At 41.3% G+C, this 19,595-nt stretch overlaps 1 protein-coding gene across 1 annotated transcript; it reads left to right on the plus strand.

The window, feature by feature from the left end:
- The first annotated feature begins 4,263 nt into the window (after nt 1-4,263).
- Nucleotides 4,264-19,261, plus strand: LOC132590525 (NEDD4-binding protein 2-like 1). Its single transcript, XM_060263439.1, has 5 exons — nt 4,264-4,458; nt 14,308-14,435; nt 16,047-16,135; nt 18,305-18,381; nt 19,022-19,261. Exons 1-5 carry the CDS (start codon nt 4,313-4,315, stop codon nt 19,164-19,166), a joined length of 585 nt encoding a protein of 194 aa, XP_060119422.1. The 5' UTR covers nt 4,264-4,312; the 3' UTR covers nt 19,167-19,261.
- The last annotated feature ends 334 nt before the right edge of the window (nt 19,262-19,595 follow it).

Consider the following 19,595-nt stretch of genomic DNA (forward strand, 5'->3'; position numbering starts at 1 on the left):
AAGTTATAAAAGAAGATCAATATGGTTTTGTAGAAGGTAGGAACATTGCACATCCAATCCGAAACATAATAAATGTTTTGAGCCATAACAAGTCCAGGAAATTGGCGTTATTGAAGTTAGATGTCTATAAAGCCTTTGATACATTGTCACATAATTTTTTGTGGACAGTTATGGATAAATATGGGATAAGTCAATCAACAATAAGGGTATTTAAGGAGATATATAGAGAAGGTACAGCTGTAGTTAGACTTAATGGAGAACACACGGCACAATTCGCAATCCAGAGGGGAGTTAGGCAAGGATGCCCGATCTCCCCCTTTTTCTTCATAATGGCAATGGAACAGTTAGCCCAACGTCTCAGAAATTCGGGGAGAATTGAAGGATGTCATTTAGGCAAGGAAGAAATTAAGTTGAACTTGTTTGCAGACGATCTGATTATAGTCATAGTTAATCCAAAAGAAGCAGTAAAGGAGATACAGATTATATTAGAGGACTTTGAATCAAACTCAGGACTAAAAATTAATATGGCAAAATCAGAAATAATGTACATTAATGTAAAAAAAGAGGAAAGGAAAGAGATTCATGAACGAACGGGGATAGGACTAGGGGTCAAGAAAATCAGATATTTAGGAATAGACTTAGTCAAAAATGTTAAAAAGTTGGTAGAAAAGAATTATAACAGAATATGGAGTACGATAGTAAAAGATATGAAGAGATGGGGCAAGAAGATGTTAAACATAACAACCAAGATTAATATAGCGAAAATGTTTTGGACCTCGAAACTACTGTACTTATTCCAAACGATACCTTTAGAAATTAAAAAACAAAAACTTGATAGTTGGAACGCGAAAATAAAAGAATGGATATTCGGTAGCAAAAAAAGTAGAGTTTCAAGGCATTTCATATATGCGCATAATACAAACATGGGTTGGGGGGCCCCAGATCTGAGGAGTTATTATGAGTCATTTCAATTAAAAGCATTAATGGAAATAGGAGAGGAAAGGGAGAGGAAGTGGGTAAGAGTAGAGAATGAGGCAAATAATGGAATAGGAAATTTAGGGGTTTTCACGGGACGCAAGATCAAAGTTAACATATTAGAAACAGGACCGAGGAAAACAGCACTAATGATTTGGAGAAAATGGCAATTAAAATGGTTAAAGGGAACATCTAAACAAACCCCATTAGAGGCCTTGGATGAAAAGAATGACGATAAAGGATGGTGGAGATTACTCAGTAAAAAAGGGTATAACAAGCTACAAGATATGTTAGTCGGGCAGACACTCAAACCATTGCAAACGCTATACGATGAAATAGGTAGGAAATATTGGCTGAAAATAACAGGATTATATAACAGAATTAGGAAGACAATAGAAGACAGATTGGTGACTGAAGGAGAACCAATGGAGGAGTTGTTAAAAGGGATGATAAAAACAAAGAAAGGGACAGTAGGAAGGATATATAGGAAAATGACGACGGATAAGGAGGAGATAAAAAATTTAGTTAAAAAAAAATGGAGCTCTGAAACTAACTTAGCAGATAATGTATTTGACAGTCTCAAGAAAGGTATACATCAGCTCAAAACGCATAAATTTAGAGAACTGGAGCTAAAGTTCCTCACAAAATGGTACAGAACACCAGCAGCATTAGCCAATATGTTCCAGGGTTTGAATTCTAACTGTTGGCACTGTGGAAAGAAAAAAGGATGGTATTCCCACATGTGGTGGGAATGCTCAGAAGTTAAACCCTTTTGGGAAAAGGTAATAGAGCATATCCATAATTTTTTTGCTATAAGACCAACGATAGATCTAGATTTAATGTTCGGGAGCATACTAAATAAATACGGAATCAATAAAGAAGGGCTGGATCTATTCAAAGCAATGGTGCTAGCTGGCAAGGCTGTAATAGCCTTTGGCTGGAAGGATAAAACCAAATGGACGGAGCAAAACTGGCATAATTATTTATTTGAATATGTTCAGTCGGACATTATAGCCATGCTTAATCGTGATGAACAATGGGGGTCAAAAACAAAAAGGATAAAGGAGAAATGGTATCCATATTTAAAGTGGTCACTAGAAGGTCAACGGCGGGACATTCGGTGGAAGCTTCTTAATTTGTGCCCCTGGCTAGAAAGCTGAGCACGCAAGGGAGGGAGGGAGGGATTAGGGAAGAAAAATAGATTGATGAATGGGATAGGAAATCAAATCCTATGTACTAAAACATTCTCATCCCTATCGTCAGGGCAGGAAAAGCTCGGAAGTGACAAGAATACGAAGGTGAAAGAGAAAATGGACTTAATAAGGCCTAGAAGGAGAAGACTAAAGAACGACGGTACTACTTGGAAGCAAGAAGACCTCAATATGGACTGATATAAGAACATTTAAATTAAAAGGACCGAGCAAGAATACCTTGTAAAGGGAGATAGAGATTCAGATGTATACTCTGTATGAGAAAAAGGATAAGCTCAATGTAAATGACTAAAACAATAAATATATTCATATATAAAAAAAAAGGTGCTAAGGGATTTCTTCAAGGAGTCCTTGTACCTCTTCTTTGGTGCCCCTCTATTTCGATGGCCGGTGGAGAGTTCGCCATACAGGGCAATCTTGGGAAGGCGGTGGTTTTCCATCCTAGAAATATGCCCTGCCCAGCGCAGCTGCGTCTTCAAAAGCAGTGCCTCGATGCTGGTAACCTCTGCCCGCTTGAGGACTTCAGTGTTGGTCACAAAGTCACTCCAGTGGATGTTGAGGATGCACATACTGCATTGTAGAATTGGATTACAGGGGCAGAGTACATGTCACATGAAAATATTGACATTACACCTTTTTATTGGGAAGCTGATATTTTTCATGGAGGAGGTGGGTATGACATGCATGCATCTGAAACTGCAATGTGTATGATCTGCAGAAAAAAGCTGCTACACTTAAATGTGTGCACACATTTATCCCATATTTATTTATTTAGGTATTTATAATGCACAGTTTGTAACACCAATGGGGATCCAAGACAGCTTATATACAGCATTGTTCTCCCCTCTTCAGTTTAACCCTGCAAGGTTGGTCATGCTGGGAGACTGAGTAGCCCAAGATCACCCAGCAGTTTCCATGGCAGAGTGGGGTTTTGAACCTGTGTCTCTCAGATCCTGGTCTGGCACTGTAACCACTATGCCATGTGGAATTACCCCAGAATAGCAGAACAGGAAATCATATTACTGTTGGGCCATTTGATTTTCTCCTGGAGTTATGAACAAAGCCACAAACTGTTCTCATATTTGTAAATCTCACTGACCAAACTCAGTACTCCATGTCATTTTATTTTAATCCCACCTGCCCACCATGGAACTCCCTTCCCTGTGTTTAATCCTGATAACAACCTTGAAGGGGGGGGGCTGAGTGTGTGTGTGGGGCTGACAGAAGGTCGCCTCTTCGTTTTGTTTACCTTTCTCCCTGAGTCTGTTTTTCAGACTCTGACCCAGAGTCGGCTGATCACACAAAAAGCAATGTAGCTGTGTAAAATTTGCACACACACACACACACCGGAAACAAAACAATTGCAAAATTCCGAGAGCATCCTAAAAACAATATAATTCATACAATAAACCACACAGTAAAGCTGGATCGCAAGCAGAGAGAACAATGTAATCGAACAGTAACCACTACACGTACTCAACAAACGGATGAGAAGAAAGGCCTGTCGGATACCGGCGGTAGTTAAATGCAGCCAGGTAGTGTATGAGCACACACCTACGCATGTCTATTTTTTATTTAAACATCTTCGTGTTTCAAGGAAGCTTACAGTAATAGTTAAAAACATTTCCAGTTAACACCAAACACAAACCAGCAAACCTCAAATCTCCCCCCCCCCCTCCCCGGCAGGCCGTGCAGCGTCTCCTATACCCGAATATGTCAAAACATCCTCAACGACGGGCTAAAGTTTCAGGGGCTCTTCCCCGTGCAACAGAAACACACTCAGCCCGTTCTGCTTCTGCCGCTCCTTCTTCCCGTTTCCCGAAGTTGAAGCCTGTCCTGCTGAACTTCCACGCCCTTAGCCAGGCTCCGCCTTTGTGAAGCGGCGCTGAGAGTCAGCCCGGGGAGGCGGCAGGGCACGCTGGATCTCCCTACCCCCCGGCAAGGCGCGCTCTGCCAAAAGCAGAATCGGCCGCCTGGCGCGGGCAGGCTCCGCCCCTGGGCCTTGTGAGTCTCTGGCTTTCTGGGCGGAGGCAGCGGGGCTGGGTCTTCCTCCCCTCCCCTCCCCTGCCTGTCACGAGGCCGGGCGGCTGTAAACACTGCAGTTTGTGTCCCTGAGCTGCTGGGGGATGGATGATAGCCTGGTTCTCGCGTTGGGAGGCCTGAGCCTCCAGCCTCGAGCGCAAGGCAGGGAGCCTCCTCGCAGGCGCCGCTTCACCAAAAGTCTTTACTTGCTACGAGGTCTGCCCGGCTCCGGGAAAACTACCTTGGCCAGGTAACGACACACCTCTTTCCACTCCTTTCCCCGCCGGTGACAGGACGCCTTCCTCACTGAAAGAGCAGTCAAGACTGGCACCTGGATGGCACTCGCACCTGGCAGTGAGCTATCGTGTTGGACTGGAGCGGACTGTGGTTGCTCACGGCCCTCTGGCCATGGCCCACGGTCACCTCGCCCAGGGTTTAAAGGCTGGGCCGCGAGACGGGTTCTGGGGTGTGGTTTCGTGCAGCGCTTCCTCTTACAGATGCTGGCTTGCCAGGGGAGCTGGCCTGGCAGACTTATACTGCCTGGGAGGAGGGGAGTTTATCGTATTTATTTGAAAGGAAACCGACCCTGAATGTAGGACCCCTTGAAATGTTATACAAAGGTAAAGGTAGTCCCCTGTGCAAGCACCAATCGTTTTCGATTCTGGGGTGAAGTTGCTTTCACAACGTTTTCACGGCAGACTTTTTATGGGGTGGTTTGCCATTCCTTCTCCAGTCATCTACACTTCCCCCCCAGCAAGCTGGGTACTCATTTTACCGACCTCAGAAGGATGGAAGGCTAAGTCAACCTGGAGCCGGCTACCTGAACCAGCTTCCGTTGGGATCGAACTCAGGTTGTGAGCAGAGGGTTCTGACCTGAGTTGGATCCCAGCAGAATGTTATATACCCCCCCCCCAAATATATATATATATATATATATATATATTATTGGACTCAACTTTCCTGTGAATGTAAGATAACTTACTCTTTTCTGATTACTTTTTTAGTTTTTTTTTTTAAATATAATCCACCTTTTCCACTTGGTCTCAAGAAGGATTACACAGAGTGAGTCAATGCAGTCTACATGATAGGATATTCAGTAGACAATGCAATAGGATAACGGGTGTAAAACCAATCAGAAATGTAAAAGCTGAACTGAAACTGGAAAAACCCTAGTTTTACATTTAAATACTGTCATCTGTTTCACTATCAGATGGCCAAGAAAATGTTACAGCTGATCTGGAGAGCAAGAGAGTCCCAGTGGGCTGAGGGAACTGGGAGGGGCTGCTGCTTGCTCCCCAGTTAACACTCTCCTCCGACTAGCCATCTCTCCAAGAAACTGAATTATTTCTCCATTTTACATTAGCTTTCAGCCCTATTTCTGCTTCCTCTGCTGACAGTGGGAAAGCAAAACTGGGCCCAGCTTCCATAATTACACCTACACATGTTTTTTAAAAACATTCTTGCAGTGAAACGACAGCTCACTTCTGAACTTTTCTGAATTTCATAGCCCCTTTGCAGTGTGTTGTCTTTTCCCTGTAACAACAGAGAGTAATGAGTATGTTTCAGAAAGGTAGCCATGTTAGTCCATTATAGCAAAACAAAAGAAAACTCCAGAGTAACTCTTTAAGGAAAGACAACATTTATTCCAGCATTACCAGAGTATCATCCGCGATTTACTGACGAGGATCTGTGCTGCATTGAAAATGCAATAAATTCTCTTGATTTGGACATTTCCAGGTTTCACATTTGAGTGCTGTTTTAAAATGTTGATGAGAGTGGAAAAGGAATGCTTGATAGCTGTGGGGAAGGAAAAAAACCTCTATGTGATTTCCTTGGTTTTATCTTACTGCTTCACATTTTAAATGCAAGGGTTTGAGTGGGGCAAGTTCAGGAACAGCTACATTTATCTAAAAGCATGTGTTTGTTTTGTAAACTGGGGCAGTAGCTGTACAATTTTGATCTTCCACATGGAACAAACGTAGGGGATTCCCAGCCTTCTGCAGTGGGTGATAAGCAAAAAGGAAAGACGTTTTCAGAGTTCATTTGGACTTTGTTTAATAAGACACGTCATTAGTTGTACTGGACTGCTTTAAGCCCCAGACCATTTAAAACAGGGGTGTCAAACATGCGGCCTGGGGGCCAAATCAGGCCCCTGGAGGGCTCCTATCAGGCCCCCGAGCAATTGGCTGTCATTGTCTTCCTTCTCCCTCTCTCTTGCTTCCTTCTGCATAACAGCTTGCTTTGCAAGGCTTGCTCAATAGCACAGTAGCTACAGAGCAAAATCTCTATTTTCTCCATTGGCTGAGGCTCCTCCCTTTAGGAAGAGGAGAGGGAGAGCTCTCTTCCTTCTATTGGCTGCGGCTCCTCTCCCTCTTGATCCCTTGGGGAGGGAAGGAAGGAGTCAGAGCTTCATTTGCCAGTTCCCACAATCCAGCAGGAGAGGCACAAAGAAAGCACCTTAAGGCTGAGTGCTAATATATTAAGGATGTTTTAAGGGTTTTAAAAAAATCTTTGTGTTTGGCTGTCCTTTATAAAGTTTATATCTCTGCTACCTAATCATAAATAGGAACACACATGGCCTGGCCCAACCCACATGGCTTGGTCCGACAAGGTCTCATTTATGTCACATCTTGCCCTCATAACAAATGAGTTCGACACCCCTGATTTAGAAGGAAACAGGACTTCAAGGTGGCAGCATGTTTTGCAGCATTTGTATCTTTCTTTTAGTTAAGCTCACCTGGAGTATAACAGAGGTTTACTTGCCCCCTTTTGTCTCACAGTACTTTGCTTGTTCTGCCATCTCTGAAGAGGACAAACTTTCTAACAAGCATACAGTGGAGGGTCTGTGCTTGCAACTCCTGTGCTTCTGCTTGGAGTCACCTTATCTTGAAACCACAGTCTCCTTGTGACAAACACGTTATTCAACTAATATTTACTGATCAAACAGGATGTTGCTGTTTCCCAACACATACAAGATAGAGGCAGATGCCGGGCTTGCAGAAAGGGGAGCTCTGTTGCTAGCAAATCTCCAAATACAAGTAAGCTCTCGCTGTGCACCGGTGAAGGTGTGGGTGCTGCAGATGAAGGTGTGGGTGCTGCAGATGCCTTCCTCTGATGTAAGGACCTCTTGACTTGTTGGGAAAGCTCCTTAGGCTGGAGGCAAGCTTCAGACTTTGCTCAGTGGAAGGGTAGGATAGGGGTAAACTCCACCTCCCACCCCTGCTCTATGGCATTGTCATATTTTGAACATATGAACATATGAAGCTGCTTTATACTGAATCAGACCCCTGGTCCATCAAAGCCAGTATTGTCTTCTCAGACTGGCAGTGGCTCTCCAGGGTCTCAAGCTGAGGTTTTTCACACCTATTTGCCTGGACCGTTTTTGGGAGGTTCCAGGGATTGAACCTGGGACCTTCTGCTTCCCAAGCAGATGCTCTACCACTGACCCACCGTTCCTCCCCATTTTTTGTTCTAGCAGGGCGCCTGTGCTTTTCTACAGTGCAGCAATGAAATGTGCAGCATTAGGCCGGGTTTATTGATGAAGGTAGCCACCCGCTGCTTCTCTGCCATTTTGTTCCTTGTAGAAAGCTTCCTAAGGCTGGCTGTAAGAAATCGCATCATAAATTGAGGCTGTTCAGTAAAAGCTGCACTTGCAGTAGCCAGGGCTGCCAAGAGACACTGTGGGCCCTTGGACAATGATTCTGTCTGCCCCCCCCCTTCCCGATATGAACCTGAGCCAAACCAAATATTGTAAGAAAACAAACAAATCACTTACTATAACCATGAATCTGTGGTAATGAAAGAATTGGCCTGTCTGTCAATGTTTGTTTGTTTATTTATTTACTTTATATCCTATCTTTCTCACCAATGGGAACCTAAGGCAGCTCACATCATTCTCCTATCATCCATTTTATCTTCACAACAACCCTGCGAGGTAGGTTAGGCTGAGAGTGTGTGACCAGCGCAAGGTCACCACCCAGCAGGCTTTTATGGCAGAGTGAGCATTTAAACCTGGGTTTTCCAGATCCAAGCCCAGCACTTTAACCACTACACCATGCTGGCAGGTATAACTCATCAAAGAAAAAAAGCTAGGAGATTCAACATTGGCCACCAGCTTCAGGATAATTGTGGGAATTCTAGCCATGGTGAGACAAACCACCACCACACCATGCTAGCCATGGTGAGACAAACCACCACCACACCATGCTATTTGCAACTGAAAGGGTCTCTGTGGTGGGCATAACTCAGAAAATAATGCTGCATGATTGAAAACTGGCCACCAACCCCAGAATGATGATGGAAGTTACAGTACCCAAAATGAAGAGAACTGGAACATCCTGAACCAGGATATCTTCACAACAGACAGCATGTGATAACGGAGCTTTTAAATGTCATGTGTATCAAGACTCAGATCCCCAACCCTCCCTCCCCCCCATGGAAGGCTGCTGGGTGACATACTTACAGTCAGACCTACCTCACAAGGCTGTTGTGAGAATAAAATGGAGGACAGGGGAACAATGCAACTTTGGATCTCCATTGGAGAGAAAAGCTGGGTATGGAATTGGTTATAAATGGTATGTGTGTGTGTGTGATTTTATGATCATTGATTATAATGTTTTGACTATGTTGTTACCTGCCCTGAGCCTGCTTGTGGAGAGGGTGGGATTGAAAATAATAAATCTGTTTTTAATGATATTAAAAGGATTATATTATTTGTCATAGCAAAGTAGCTTTTCAGGTCCGTATAAGCTGTGGTTGTTTAACTCTTTTGTAGTTCTTTGCTTAGAGCAGGGGTGTCAAATGTCCAGCCCACCCAGGGCTTTAATCAGGCCTGCAGGGCTCTTTTCTCTCCCCCTCCCTCTTCCAATCCTCACCCTTTGAAACTCTGAGGCTGCCAAATGCGGAATGGACTTTCCAGTTCTTTGTGCCAAGATAGACTACTCTGGCACAGTGACCTTAATGGAAAATCCATTCCATGTTTTCCTTGCAGCTTTGTCTGTGCTGCAATGTATTTTAACAGAGTGGAGCTCAGTTTCACTTTTCAGCATTTATATGACCAGTTAGAAGCGGCTCCTTGCTGGAGTTGTGTGACCTTCAAGTAAAGGGTTGATGCTTTGAACCACCGTGTCTCTGCTGAATGGACCTTAGAAGTGGTGCCTAGTGAGTAATTTAGGAACATACAGCCAAAGGTGGATATTACAGTGAAGAGCCATTGCCAATCTGAGTGGACTTGGGGGCAGGGGAAGAAATTTGCAATGCCCACCCATTTCATATTTTCCAGAACATTTTATATTTCTGGTTTATAATTTCATTTTCTGCTGTGATCCTTGTGTTTTTCCTTGATGTTTTATTTTTTAATAAAAAATAAATCCCACTATTCCCCCACCAAATCCCACTATTCCCCCATCTTTCCATTTTAAACAAAACATCACAAGAGTTTTAAACATGTTTGTATTTTAAGTAAAAAATAATATCTTTAATTATGTTTCTTTGTATTCTCTATAAAGTTTATATCTTCACTACCTGGCATTGCATTTTATGATATGCATGACCTGGCCCCACAAAATTCCTTTTATGTCAGATCTGGCCCTCGTAGCAAATGAGTTCAACACCTCTGGCTTAAAGGTCACTGGTTGGGGATCAAACCCAAGTCTTGCATCCCAAGATCCAGCCTTTCTACAGTGTGCATATATTGACAGCAGGCACACATGGGATTTTGCAAACAACCTCCATGCCTGTGTGCACCTGCTCAAAGCCCATTTAAAGGGAACACTTCCCACCACAAACTCCATGAACCTGCAAAACCACATTGACCGTCTTGGGAGGTTCATATAGGGATGGGCACAAACAGAGGCTTGCAAAATGAACCCAGTTCATTATGTATTTAGCTTCGTTATTTGGGTTGTGCCCATCCCTAGACTTCTCTGTGCCCCTAGTAGCTGCAGCCAGAACTGCATTTTAAAAATAAATGAAAAGAAGTTCTGCTGAACACAACATAATTGTGGCTTCAAGGGCCCTCCAGCTCACTGGGTCCCCCAAATTTTATCCACCAGGTCCACCTTTGTTAGTGGTTCTGGCAATAGCTGTTGTGTTTTTCTTCTCCTTGTGATGGTCAGTTTTGATGTCTCTGTGGAGGATTTTGCCATCACCACTTAGGGCTGAGGATATGAATCATTACCTGTTGCCTTTCCCCTGAAGCATTAGCAAATGCTAGATTTATTGTTCGTCTTTTCACCCATATACCTTCAGTGGCTTCTGTTTGCATGATGATAAAGCCTAGTATTTAGGTCACAGGCTGTAGAAGAGGTTGATAAGATACCTTAGGAAAACAGCCATCCAGATGCTGGCAGGTTATCTTAATGAACTCTTGGTGCATAGTCTCTTTGGTATGCCATGGCACTATATTTTCAGGTCCGTATAAGCTGTGGTTGTTCAACTCTTTTGTACTGCTTTGCTTAGAGGTCAAGCCCTAGTCCTGCATTCTAAGCCCCTGCCTTTCCACAGTGTGCATACTTCATCTTTGCTCATGATGCAGGAATATTACACTGTGCCTTGTGCCTATGGAAAAATTACTCTAGATCCAAGCCAGTATAAACCAACATCTGTTTCTTAATGGGTTAAGAAACATTGCAATAATTTGTTTTGTATATTTCACAGTATACGTACTTTGTACCTTGCACCAGACTATATGATATTAACAAAGTGTATGTTGACTAGGATGGAGTTTAATTGGTATAAAGGCAAGGACTGTCTGTGTTATCAGCAGGGCTTTTTTTTTTGAGCAGGAATGCGCAGGAATGCAGTTCCAGCTGGCTTGGTGTCAGGGGTGTGGCCTAATACACGAATGAGTTCCTGTTGGACTTTTTCTACAAAAAAGCTCTGTGTGAAACAGTGGCGATGTCGGGGGTGGGGGGTGGGGTCTAACATGCAAATGATTTCCTGCTGGGCCTTTTCTACAAAAAAAGCCCTGGTCATCAGCAATAAAGAGAAGCTGGCAAAACAAACTGATTCCTGCTTATGCTTTAACTTAACAAGATACAGAACAGAATGGAGGAATAGTTAATGTTTTGCAGCTCAAACTTTTCTGCCCCATCATGATTGTTGACTCTTTTTAGAAAAGTAGTTTTTGCTGTTATCAGGAGAGAGCGTGAGTGCTGATATATCATCTCCACAGTGCATCATCATGATGCAGTGTTCCCTCTAAGCTGAGCTAGTGTGAGCCAGCTCACAGTTTTCGAGCCTCCAGCTCACACATTTTTGTCTTAGCTTAAGAAAAATGGTTCCAGAGCAAGCTAATTCATGCAGTAGCTGACAACTTTAATGCCAGTAGCTCATGAAGTAAAATTTTTGCTCACAAGACTCTACAGCTTAGAGAAAGTATTGCTCCGGAGAATCCAGACATTTGGATCCCAGTTTGGCAGTATTTTCCAGCTTTCTGTCCCATGAGAAGCCTGCATGATTCTTATCAGAGCTTTTTTTTTTAAGCCCAGCAGGAATTCATTTGCATATTAGGCCACACCCCCTGATGGCACCATTGTTTTGCGCAGGGCTTTTTTGTAGATGAAGCCCAGCAGGAACTTATTTGCATATTAGGCCACACCCACTGATGCCAAGCCAGCAGGAACTGCATTTCTGTGTGTTCCTGTTAAAAAAAAAAGAGCCCTGATTGCTATTCATTTTATGCTATGGCTGACATTTACAGGTCATATCCTATCTAAAAACAAGAGCAGGAAATACAGACACTGATTGAATAGTAAGGGCCAAAACATCATTAATAATATTGGGAAATAGGTTCCCATCAGGTTGTGTTACCCTCTGATGAATGTCAGTTTAGGGCAGATTATTTATTTATTATTTATTACTTTACATTTATATCCCGCCCTCTCCGCAAGCGGACTCAGGGCGGCTTACAATATCATTTTCTTTTAGAAGAAGGGTCGGCGCTTGTTTCCCGCCTTTCGCCGCCGATAGGAGCCTCAAAGCGGGTCACAACCACCTCCCCCTCCTCTCCCCACAACAAGCACCCTGTGAGGTAGGTGGGGCTGAGAGAACGTGACTGGCCCGTGGTCACCCAGCAGGTTTCGTGGAGTAGGAGACGGGGATTTGAACCCGGTTGATCACGCCAGATCCGAAACCGCCGCTTTTCCCCACTACGCCACGCCGGCTCTCCTATCACAGTGCACCTATCATAACTGTGTGTGTGTTTTTAATGTGAGTTCATACTATACACCGTCCTTTTTCTGACTCAAAGTCACCTGAAATGTACGCATAATATGTATAGCTTCCTTCCAAGTCAACCTACCTGATGTGGGAATAATAAAATGAAGCTGAAAATATTTGTGAAAGGCAGGCTTCAGGAATGTTCAGAGAGGGTGATGGAGTGCATGAATTGATGTTGATTTACATTTAACATGGCCTGGATGCTAGCTGCTATGTTGCCCTGTATAATAATACCCACACAGTTTGGTGTAGTGGTTAAGTGTGCAGACTCTTATTTGGGAGAACTGGGTTTGATTCCCCACTCCTCTGCTTACAGCTGCTGGAATAACTTTGGGTTAGCTATAGCTATCACAGGAGTTGTCCTTGAAAAGGCAGCTGCTGTGAGAGCCCTCTCAGCCCCACCCACCTGACAGGGTGTCTGTTGTGGAGGGAGAAGATATAGGAGATTTTAAATCGCTCTGAGTCTCTGATTCAGAGAGCAGGGCAGGGTATAAATCTGCAGTCGTCGTCTTCTACTCAACCTGTACATTTGAAAGCAAAGGCAAAGATGAAGCTAGACAGATACTTTTAATTTGCATAACAAATTAGTGTTCAGGTATTGTTGGCTGTATTGAATCATATAGGCATAACTTAGCAAAAACTAAGTTTTTTAAGGTCTCCCTTTTTAGTTCCTTTGGAAGAGTCAAGGTTTTGTTAGAACTGAAGCTCAGTTCAAACTGGACTTCAAACACATAAATACTAAAACTACAATATCTGGAAGTGAGCAGAATTCACTGTGAACTTTCCTACAGTGCCGCTGAAACCTTTTCTGCCATCTTTTTAATGCTTTTCATACATTGTAAACACAAAGGCACAAATATCAAGATATGAGTCATATTATAGTTGCCATAAGTTTTGTTGTTAGCCAGAGCTGTGCTGGGATAATTGGATTATCAGATATCATGAAGCACATGGTAAAAGCAGCTATAGCCACAGCTGGAGCAGCCAAGGGAGGTAACCAGTTTCCTGGTTCAATTATGTTATGGACTTAAGTACTTCCAATAGATTTCCACCAACAGTGGGACCTGAATATTTGATTTAAGATGGCTTAACACCATGAAAACCAATGATTCTGTCAAAACAGTTGAATGTTTAAGCCATTTAAATGAACTGACTTAAGGGTGCTGCTATCTTATAGAGAAGGCTTCCAAAGAGTTTATGTAGTGCTCTGTGTTGATTGATGATCAATTTCCACTGAACTGGTGGTTTTGTCCACCAATGAAGTAGTAGTTGGAATAAATATTCAACAAGGTTATGATACCCAAGGTTATTTGTGCATATGTTGATATCATTTATGTAGATGATGTTCGCACTTCCTTGAAGTCAAGAGAAGAGAAAATGTGGTATATCTTTTTCCAGTGGTGGACTTCTGTTTATATTGGGTGAAATTGTTTCTACAAGAGATTTCCTAGAGGTTATTTTAAAAATTCTTTTTCACATTAGTTTAGAAATGTATTACAATCGGTCTATATAACATAAAGGAAACAAACTTTTGATTTATGGTTTTCTTTTGATTTCATATTTTTCTGCAGACTTGGGACATTTTCCAGTTTCACAGAAAGATCTACCTTGTCTGTTCACTGCTTAGCTCTGGATTTAAGTATCCACAGATTTGGCCATGTTGAGAATTAGATATATTGATGTTAACGTGTTTTCTAAGAAGTAAATGGCAAGAGGACCTCAGTGCAGCCAAATATCATAAGAATGCATTCCTTCCCCATTTGAATCAGAAAATTTCAGTACAGACCATTGTATTTGCAAAAGTATTTTTACTGTACATTTACATACGAAAGGGTTTCAATAACCCTTGATTTCTCCTTGTGGTTTTTTGCTTCTTCAGGCAACTGAAACGTGAATTTCCCAGTGCAGTGATTTTCAGCACTGATGACTACTATTTCACAGAGGATGGCACGTACATATTTGATCCTGATTGCCTGGAAGATGCACACAAGTGGAACCAGAAAAGAGGTAAGTAAATTTGTTTCTAGTGCTTGTGTTGTGAACTTTGTTTTATACCTGTATAGTTTGTGGATTGCTCCAGCTGCTACATTTTATTCACGACACGTGCTTTTCTATATCTTGCACAAAGGCTTGGTACAAAAAGGTAATGCCAGAAGTAGCCCAAAATATACAAATATCTATTTATTCTGTTTTTGTATTATTCATAAATATCAAATAGAACTGTAGAATTGATTAAAAAACAACACTACTAATATTGGTTGCTGTCCCCATTTAACATCTGTTGCTGTTTAAAACTGCTAATATTGCAAAGTGCTTGATGTTCTTTAAGGACTTTCAAAATATTGTATCTTGCTGCTTTTATTTACCTCTGTGCTGCTGTTTTTATTGTTTTATGCTAGAAACTTCCTCCAATGGTTTATTTAGACCATGGGGAATATGAATTTTTAAAATAAATATTAAGAACTTAGTAACTGCAGTCTTATAAGATGGGTGGTAGTGTGAAAGCTAACAGTTGAAGGGTTTAAACTAAGTGTAATCATGCAAGAGAGTCCCTATCAATCATAAAATAATTATTTGTAGTCTGTTTCCTCAATTTACATTGCTGTTGAGCCCTAAAGGCAGATATATCCCCATTGTCATAAAATAAACTGCAACCTTTGTTTGCATAATTTGTTTGTTTCCCCAATAAGCTTTCTTCTCTTTATCTTTTTTTCTGGTAGAAATTACATTACCCGGCATAGCCACAGGAAACCTGTGCTAACCTTATTGAAGCTCATCAAGTAACTCCCAAATGTTTACTGAGAAGGACCCCATGGGAAGTAGTGGGCGAGAATGAGAAGGGGGAAAAAATCCCTCAAATTCCTCTTCTGCTACAATCCGTGGTAATTTGGGATTAATTTACAAACTGCTTAAAGCAGAGATGGCCAGCTGAGTACCTATAGTTTGTCTCTGACAAACCAACCAAATTGTAATCAATATGTTCTTCGAAACTGCACATATCTTCCCACATCAGGAAAATATTTTTTTTTTCAAAAGTTGCATCTGTCTCTATTATTTTTTATAGCCCAGGCATAACTAACAAGCTGCTAGTAGCAACAAGTTTAATTGGTAGACCTAATCATGGGAAGGGCAGGCAGTTGGTATGGGAAAACATACTCTAGCCCTTTGGAACATTATTTGAAGATGAACATGGTATGAAATTTGTACCAGCTTTCCAGTTTGGGGATGATAAAACTTTTACCCAGATCAGTTAGTGTTTGTTATCCTTCCCATTGGCTCATATCAGTTTTTATAGCTAGTGCGAGATGAAAGAGAGGGTCTTTTATGTCCACCTGAAAGGTTACTCTGGGAATGGTGGAACCCAGCTGAATTTTGTCTTGTGCAAGTGAAAAATCTCAAAGGATGCAGCCCATATGCAGTATTAACACAGATGAAAACAATAAAACTGACAAGACAAAACAAGTATACAACAGGAAGAAACCACTTTTTCTAAAGACTGACTGACCACCTTTGCAACACAAGATTACCAGGGCTCACTTAGAATGGCTATATAGATACAGGATGACTGGTTCCACCAACTATATGGTCTTTTAAAACATTTACATTATTATGTTACAGCACGTAAAGCAATGAAGAATGGGAAATCCCCCGTTATTATTGATAATACCAACATCCACGCTTGGGAAATGAAGCCATATGTGATAATGGTAGGGAAAATTGTGCCCTCTTGTCATTCTTCATGTTTAGCCATAAGGGATGAACAAATATCATCCATAGCTGTTTAGGGAAGCAGAAGAGCTGCAGGAACCTGTAACAGATTTAAATATAACTCAAACCTTAGAACTTTTGTAGGAGAAAAACATTTTGTCCAAGGGCAGAAAGGCTCCAACTGAGTTGGGCTTCCTACCCAATTAAAACCTCAGCTCCATCTTGTTTTATTATGGTAAACTATGTTGGTAGTATATTTTAGTGCCAAAATGTTTTCTGATTTTTAGAAACTACAAATAATTCTACAGACATGTATCTGTGTGTTGATACATTGCCATGTACATGCAAAAATGTCCAGGTAATGTTCTGAGATTCCACATTCCTTTCTAAACCATAATCTATACCAATGAATAGCACACACCAAGGCAACCTGCATTTCTGTTTCTAAGAGCCAGTGTTGTGGTTAGAGAGCTGGGCTATGATCTGGAAGAGCCAGGTTCAAAACACTACGCTGCTGCAGAAGCTTGGTAGGTAACATTGAGCAAATCACATCAGCAGAACCTGCCCTCATAGGGTTGGTGTGAGGATAAAGCAAATAATGCACATTGGTTTAGCTTCCCATTGGGGAGAAAGACATAGTATAAATGAAGTTGGGGATACTCTGGGCTGATCCTGCATTGAGCAGGGGGATTGGACTAGATGGTCTGGAGAGCCAGTTTGGTGTAGTGGTTAAATGTGCGGACTCTTATCTGGGAGAACCGGGTTTGATTCCCCACTCCTCCACTTGCACCTGCTGGAATGGCCTTGGGTCAGTCATAGCTCTGGCAGAGGCTGTCCTTGAAAGGGCAGCTGCTGTGAGAGCCCTCTCCAGCCCCACCCACCTCACAGGGTGTCTGTTGTGGGGGAGGGAGATAAAGGAGCTTGTGAGTCGCTCTGAGACTCTTCGGAGTGGAGGGCAGGATATAAATCCAATATCATCTTCTTCTGTATGGCCCCTTCCGGCTCTGGGATTCTTTGATTCTATAATAATCTGTAAATTGCCTCACATTGATTCAGACCATTGGTCCATCTAGCCAGACATAGTTTACTCTGGGTAGCAACAGTCGTCCAAGTGATAGCTCTTTCTCAATCTTGCTACTCAAGTCCCTTTTTTTTGCTGAAGGGATCAAAATGAGAACTTTATGTAAACAAAGCATAGGGTCTACCACTGAGAAATGTATGAGTTGTGCTTCAGTGTATGAAAAATTAATTCCATCTTAAAAGAATTATTGGCTCCATACAGCTAATTCTTATTTATTTATTTTTTTTTTAAAGAGCATACTATTGTAATCAGTTGCAAAGCGATTCAGAAGTCTTTCACACAGGCATTGTCATTGCTGTGAGCCATTTGTACCAGTTGGAAGGCAGTAGCTGAATACAGCACTTTCTTCAGCTAACACATGGAAGTGAATTGATTGGCATAGAACCTGATTGAACAGTGACCATGCCATTACTCACCTTTTGTACCTTCTCATGCATATATAATTTTTGATATTTCAGAAATGGGAAGTCACTAATTTGATCTGATTCTAGAATTTCTAGATCAGTCTGCTAATTCCCCTCCATCCCCTATGCTTGATGCAGTTTTAACTGCTTTAGTATTTTAATAGGGCAGCCTTTCACAGTTTCCGTACCTCATAAGCTGCTGTATTGAGAGCAGAGTTTAGTATGTTGCGTGTCTAACAGGCTTTGCTGCTTTTTGTGGAGAATAAACAATTTTTGTCATAAGTTGGCTTTGGAATAATTTTTCTAATTTACAATATTGAGTAGAAATCTTGTAAAACTCAAGATGGAGAAATAACAAGAGCCAATAGTTTTTGAAACTGTCATAGATATGTGCCACACCAAATTATTGTTTTAACAGAGTAGCCTGTATTATTCTGGACTGTGGTTTTGTTAGAGCTTTAGCATTGTTTAAAGTAGAATTAATTCAGGCACCTGTAAATAGTAGGTAATAGGAAGTCATTAAGGACTAGGGCTTCTCTCTTTGCCAGCTGTTCAGTTCTACAATTGTGAATGCCTGGGCAAAAGAAGCATAATTCCCCACCATTATTGGTGGAAAAGAGTAAAATGGGAGGTGCTAAAAATTTTAAATAATACAGACTACCAAAATGATTTTTTCACATCAGGCACTTGAAAACAACTATGAAGTTATATTTCGAGAGCCAGATACACGCTGGAAATTCAACGTTAATGAACTAGTGAGGTATGTTCTCTTCCATAAATGATCAAATTAAAATGTATGTATTCTGATTAAAATAGGAAAACCTGTTATTTGAAAGGGATGTAAAAATATATTTTGCTACATGGACATACTTCAAATAAGTTTTACTTTTCATTGGTTTTCACTTATTTGTAAAGCTTCATAAAGTTCTTAACATCTCATGCTGTTTGAACACAGACAAATTAAATGTACATTAATAGTTAATATGACATTAAAAATAGTCAGAAATCCAGGGACAGGCTGGATATCACTGATTTACTCATTTAGCACACTATTGAATTAAGAAAAATGTGATCTATTTTCCATAAAATTCTTCTGCTTCCTGGATGGAACATTTAGGAGGTTATTACAAGCAGGAAACACTTCTTTTGGGTTTCAGGGTGTACCCAGGAATACTACTGGCCATGATGCTAGGATTTGCAGTGGGAGGGAATTGGAAGAAATCCCTCTGCTAGTGGAAGTGTTCTTATGCCAGCGGCTATAGATTGTGAGATCCAGCCTTACATCTAGTTCTCTTTTTGTTTGTCTGGAGTTAATTTAGGGAGAGGTAAGACCCAGATTACATGAATTGACCAAGGAATGGAATGTGTGTTTACTTTTCTTTTTTTGACTCATTGCACAGACATAATAGCCATGGTGTTCCAAGAGAAAAGATACAACGGATGAAAGAACAGTATGAACATGATGTTACCTTTCACATTGTGCTTCATTGCGAAGAACCAGCTAGACATGCCAACAGGCATTCGCAACACTGGAGACTTTTCTAATCCAAGTCCAGCATTCTCCAACAGACGAGCTCACACCCACTCCACAAATGAAAGATCATTTAGTAGGAGAAGTAATTTCCATAGGGCCTTTTAGTAATTTTTACCAAGATGTATATGATTTTTTGATGTTTTTAGCAGTTTTTACTTTTTTTACTGATACAATGTACAAATGTAAAATAGGGCAGTAAATGTCTTTACCAGAAGAGGTCTTAAAATTGTTAATTTAAAAAAATTAATGAGACAGAATGAGTGAATCTGCTTGCATTTCTGTATCCAATTTCTTAAATTCTGTAAGATTTGTGTGTTTTGTGTATTTTTAGCATTATGTGTTTTACCAGTTTTACACAAGCCTTCATCATTACCCTTACAGGACTGTGTTTACTTTTAAAAAATAATTAAGGGACACAATATTATTTACTCTTGAACCAG

The sequence above is a fragment of the Heteronotia binoei genome, unplaced genomic scaffold (assembly GCF_032191835.1).
Source record: "Heteronotia binoei isolate CCM8104 ecotype False Entrance Well unplaced genomic scaffold, APGP_CSIRO_Hbin_v1 ptg000122l, whole genome shotgun sequence".
Taxonomy (NCBI): domain Eukaryota; kingdom Metazoa; phylum Chordata; class Lepidosauria; order Squamata; family Gekkonidae; genus Heteronotia; species Heteronotia binoei.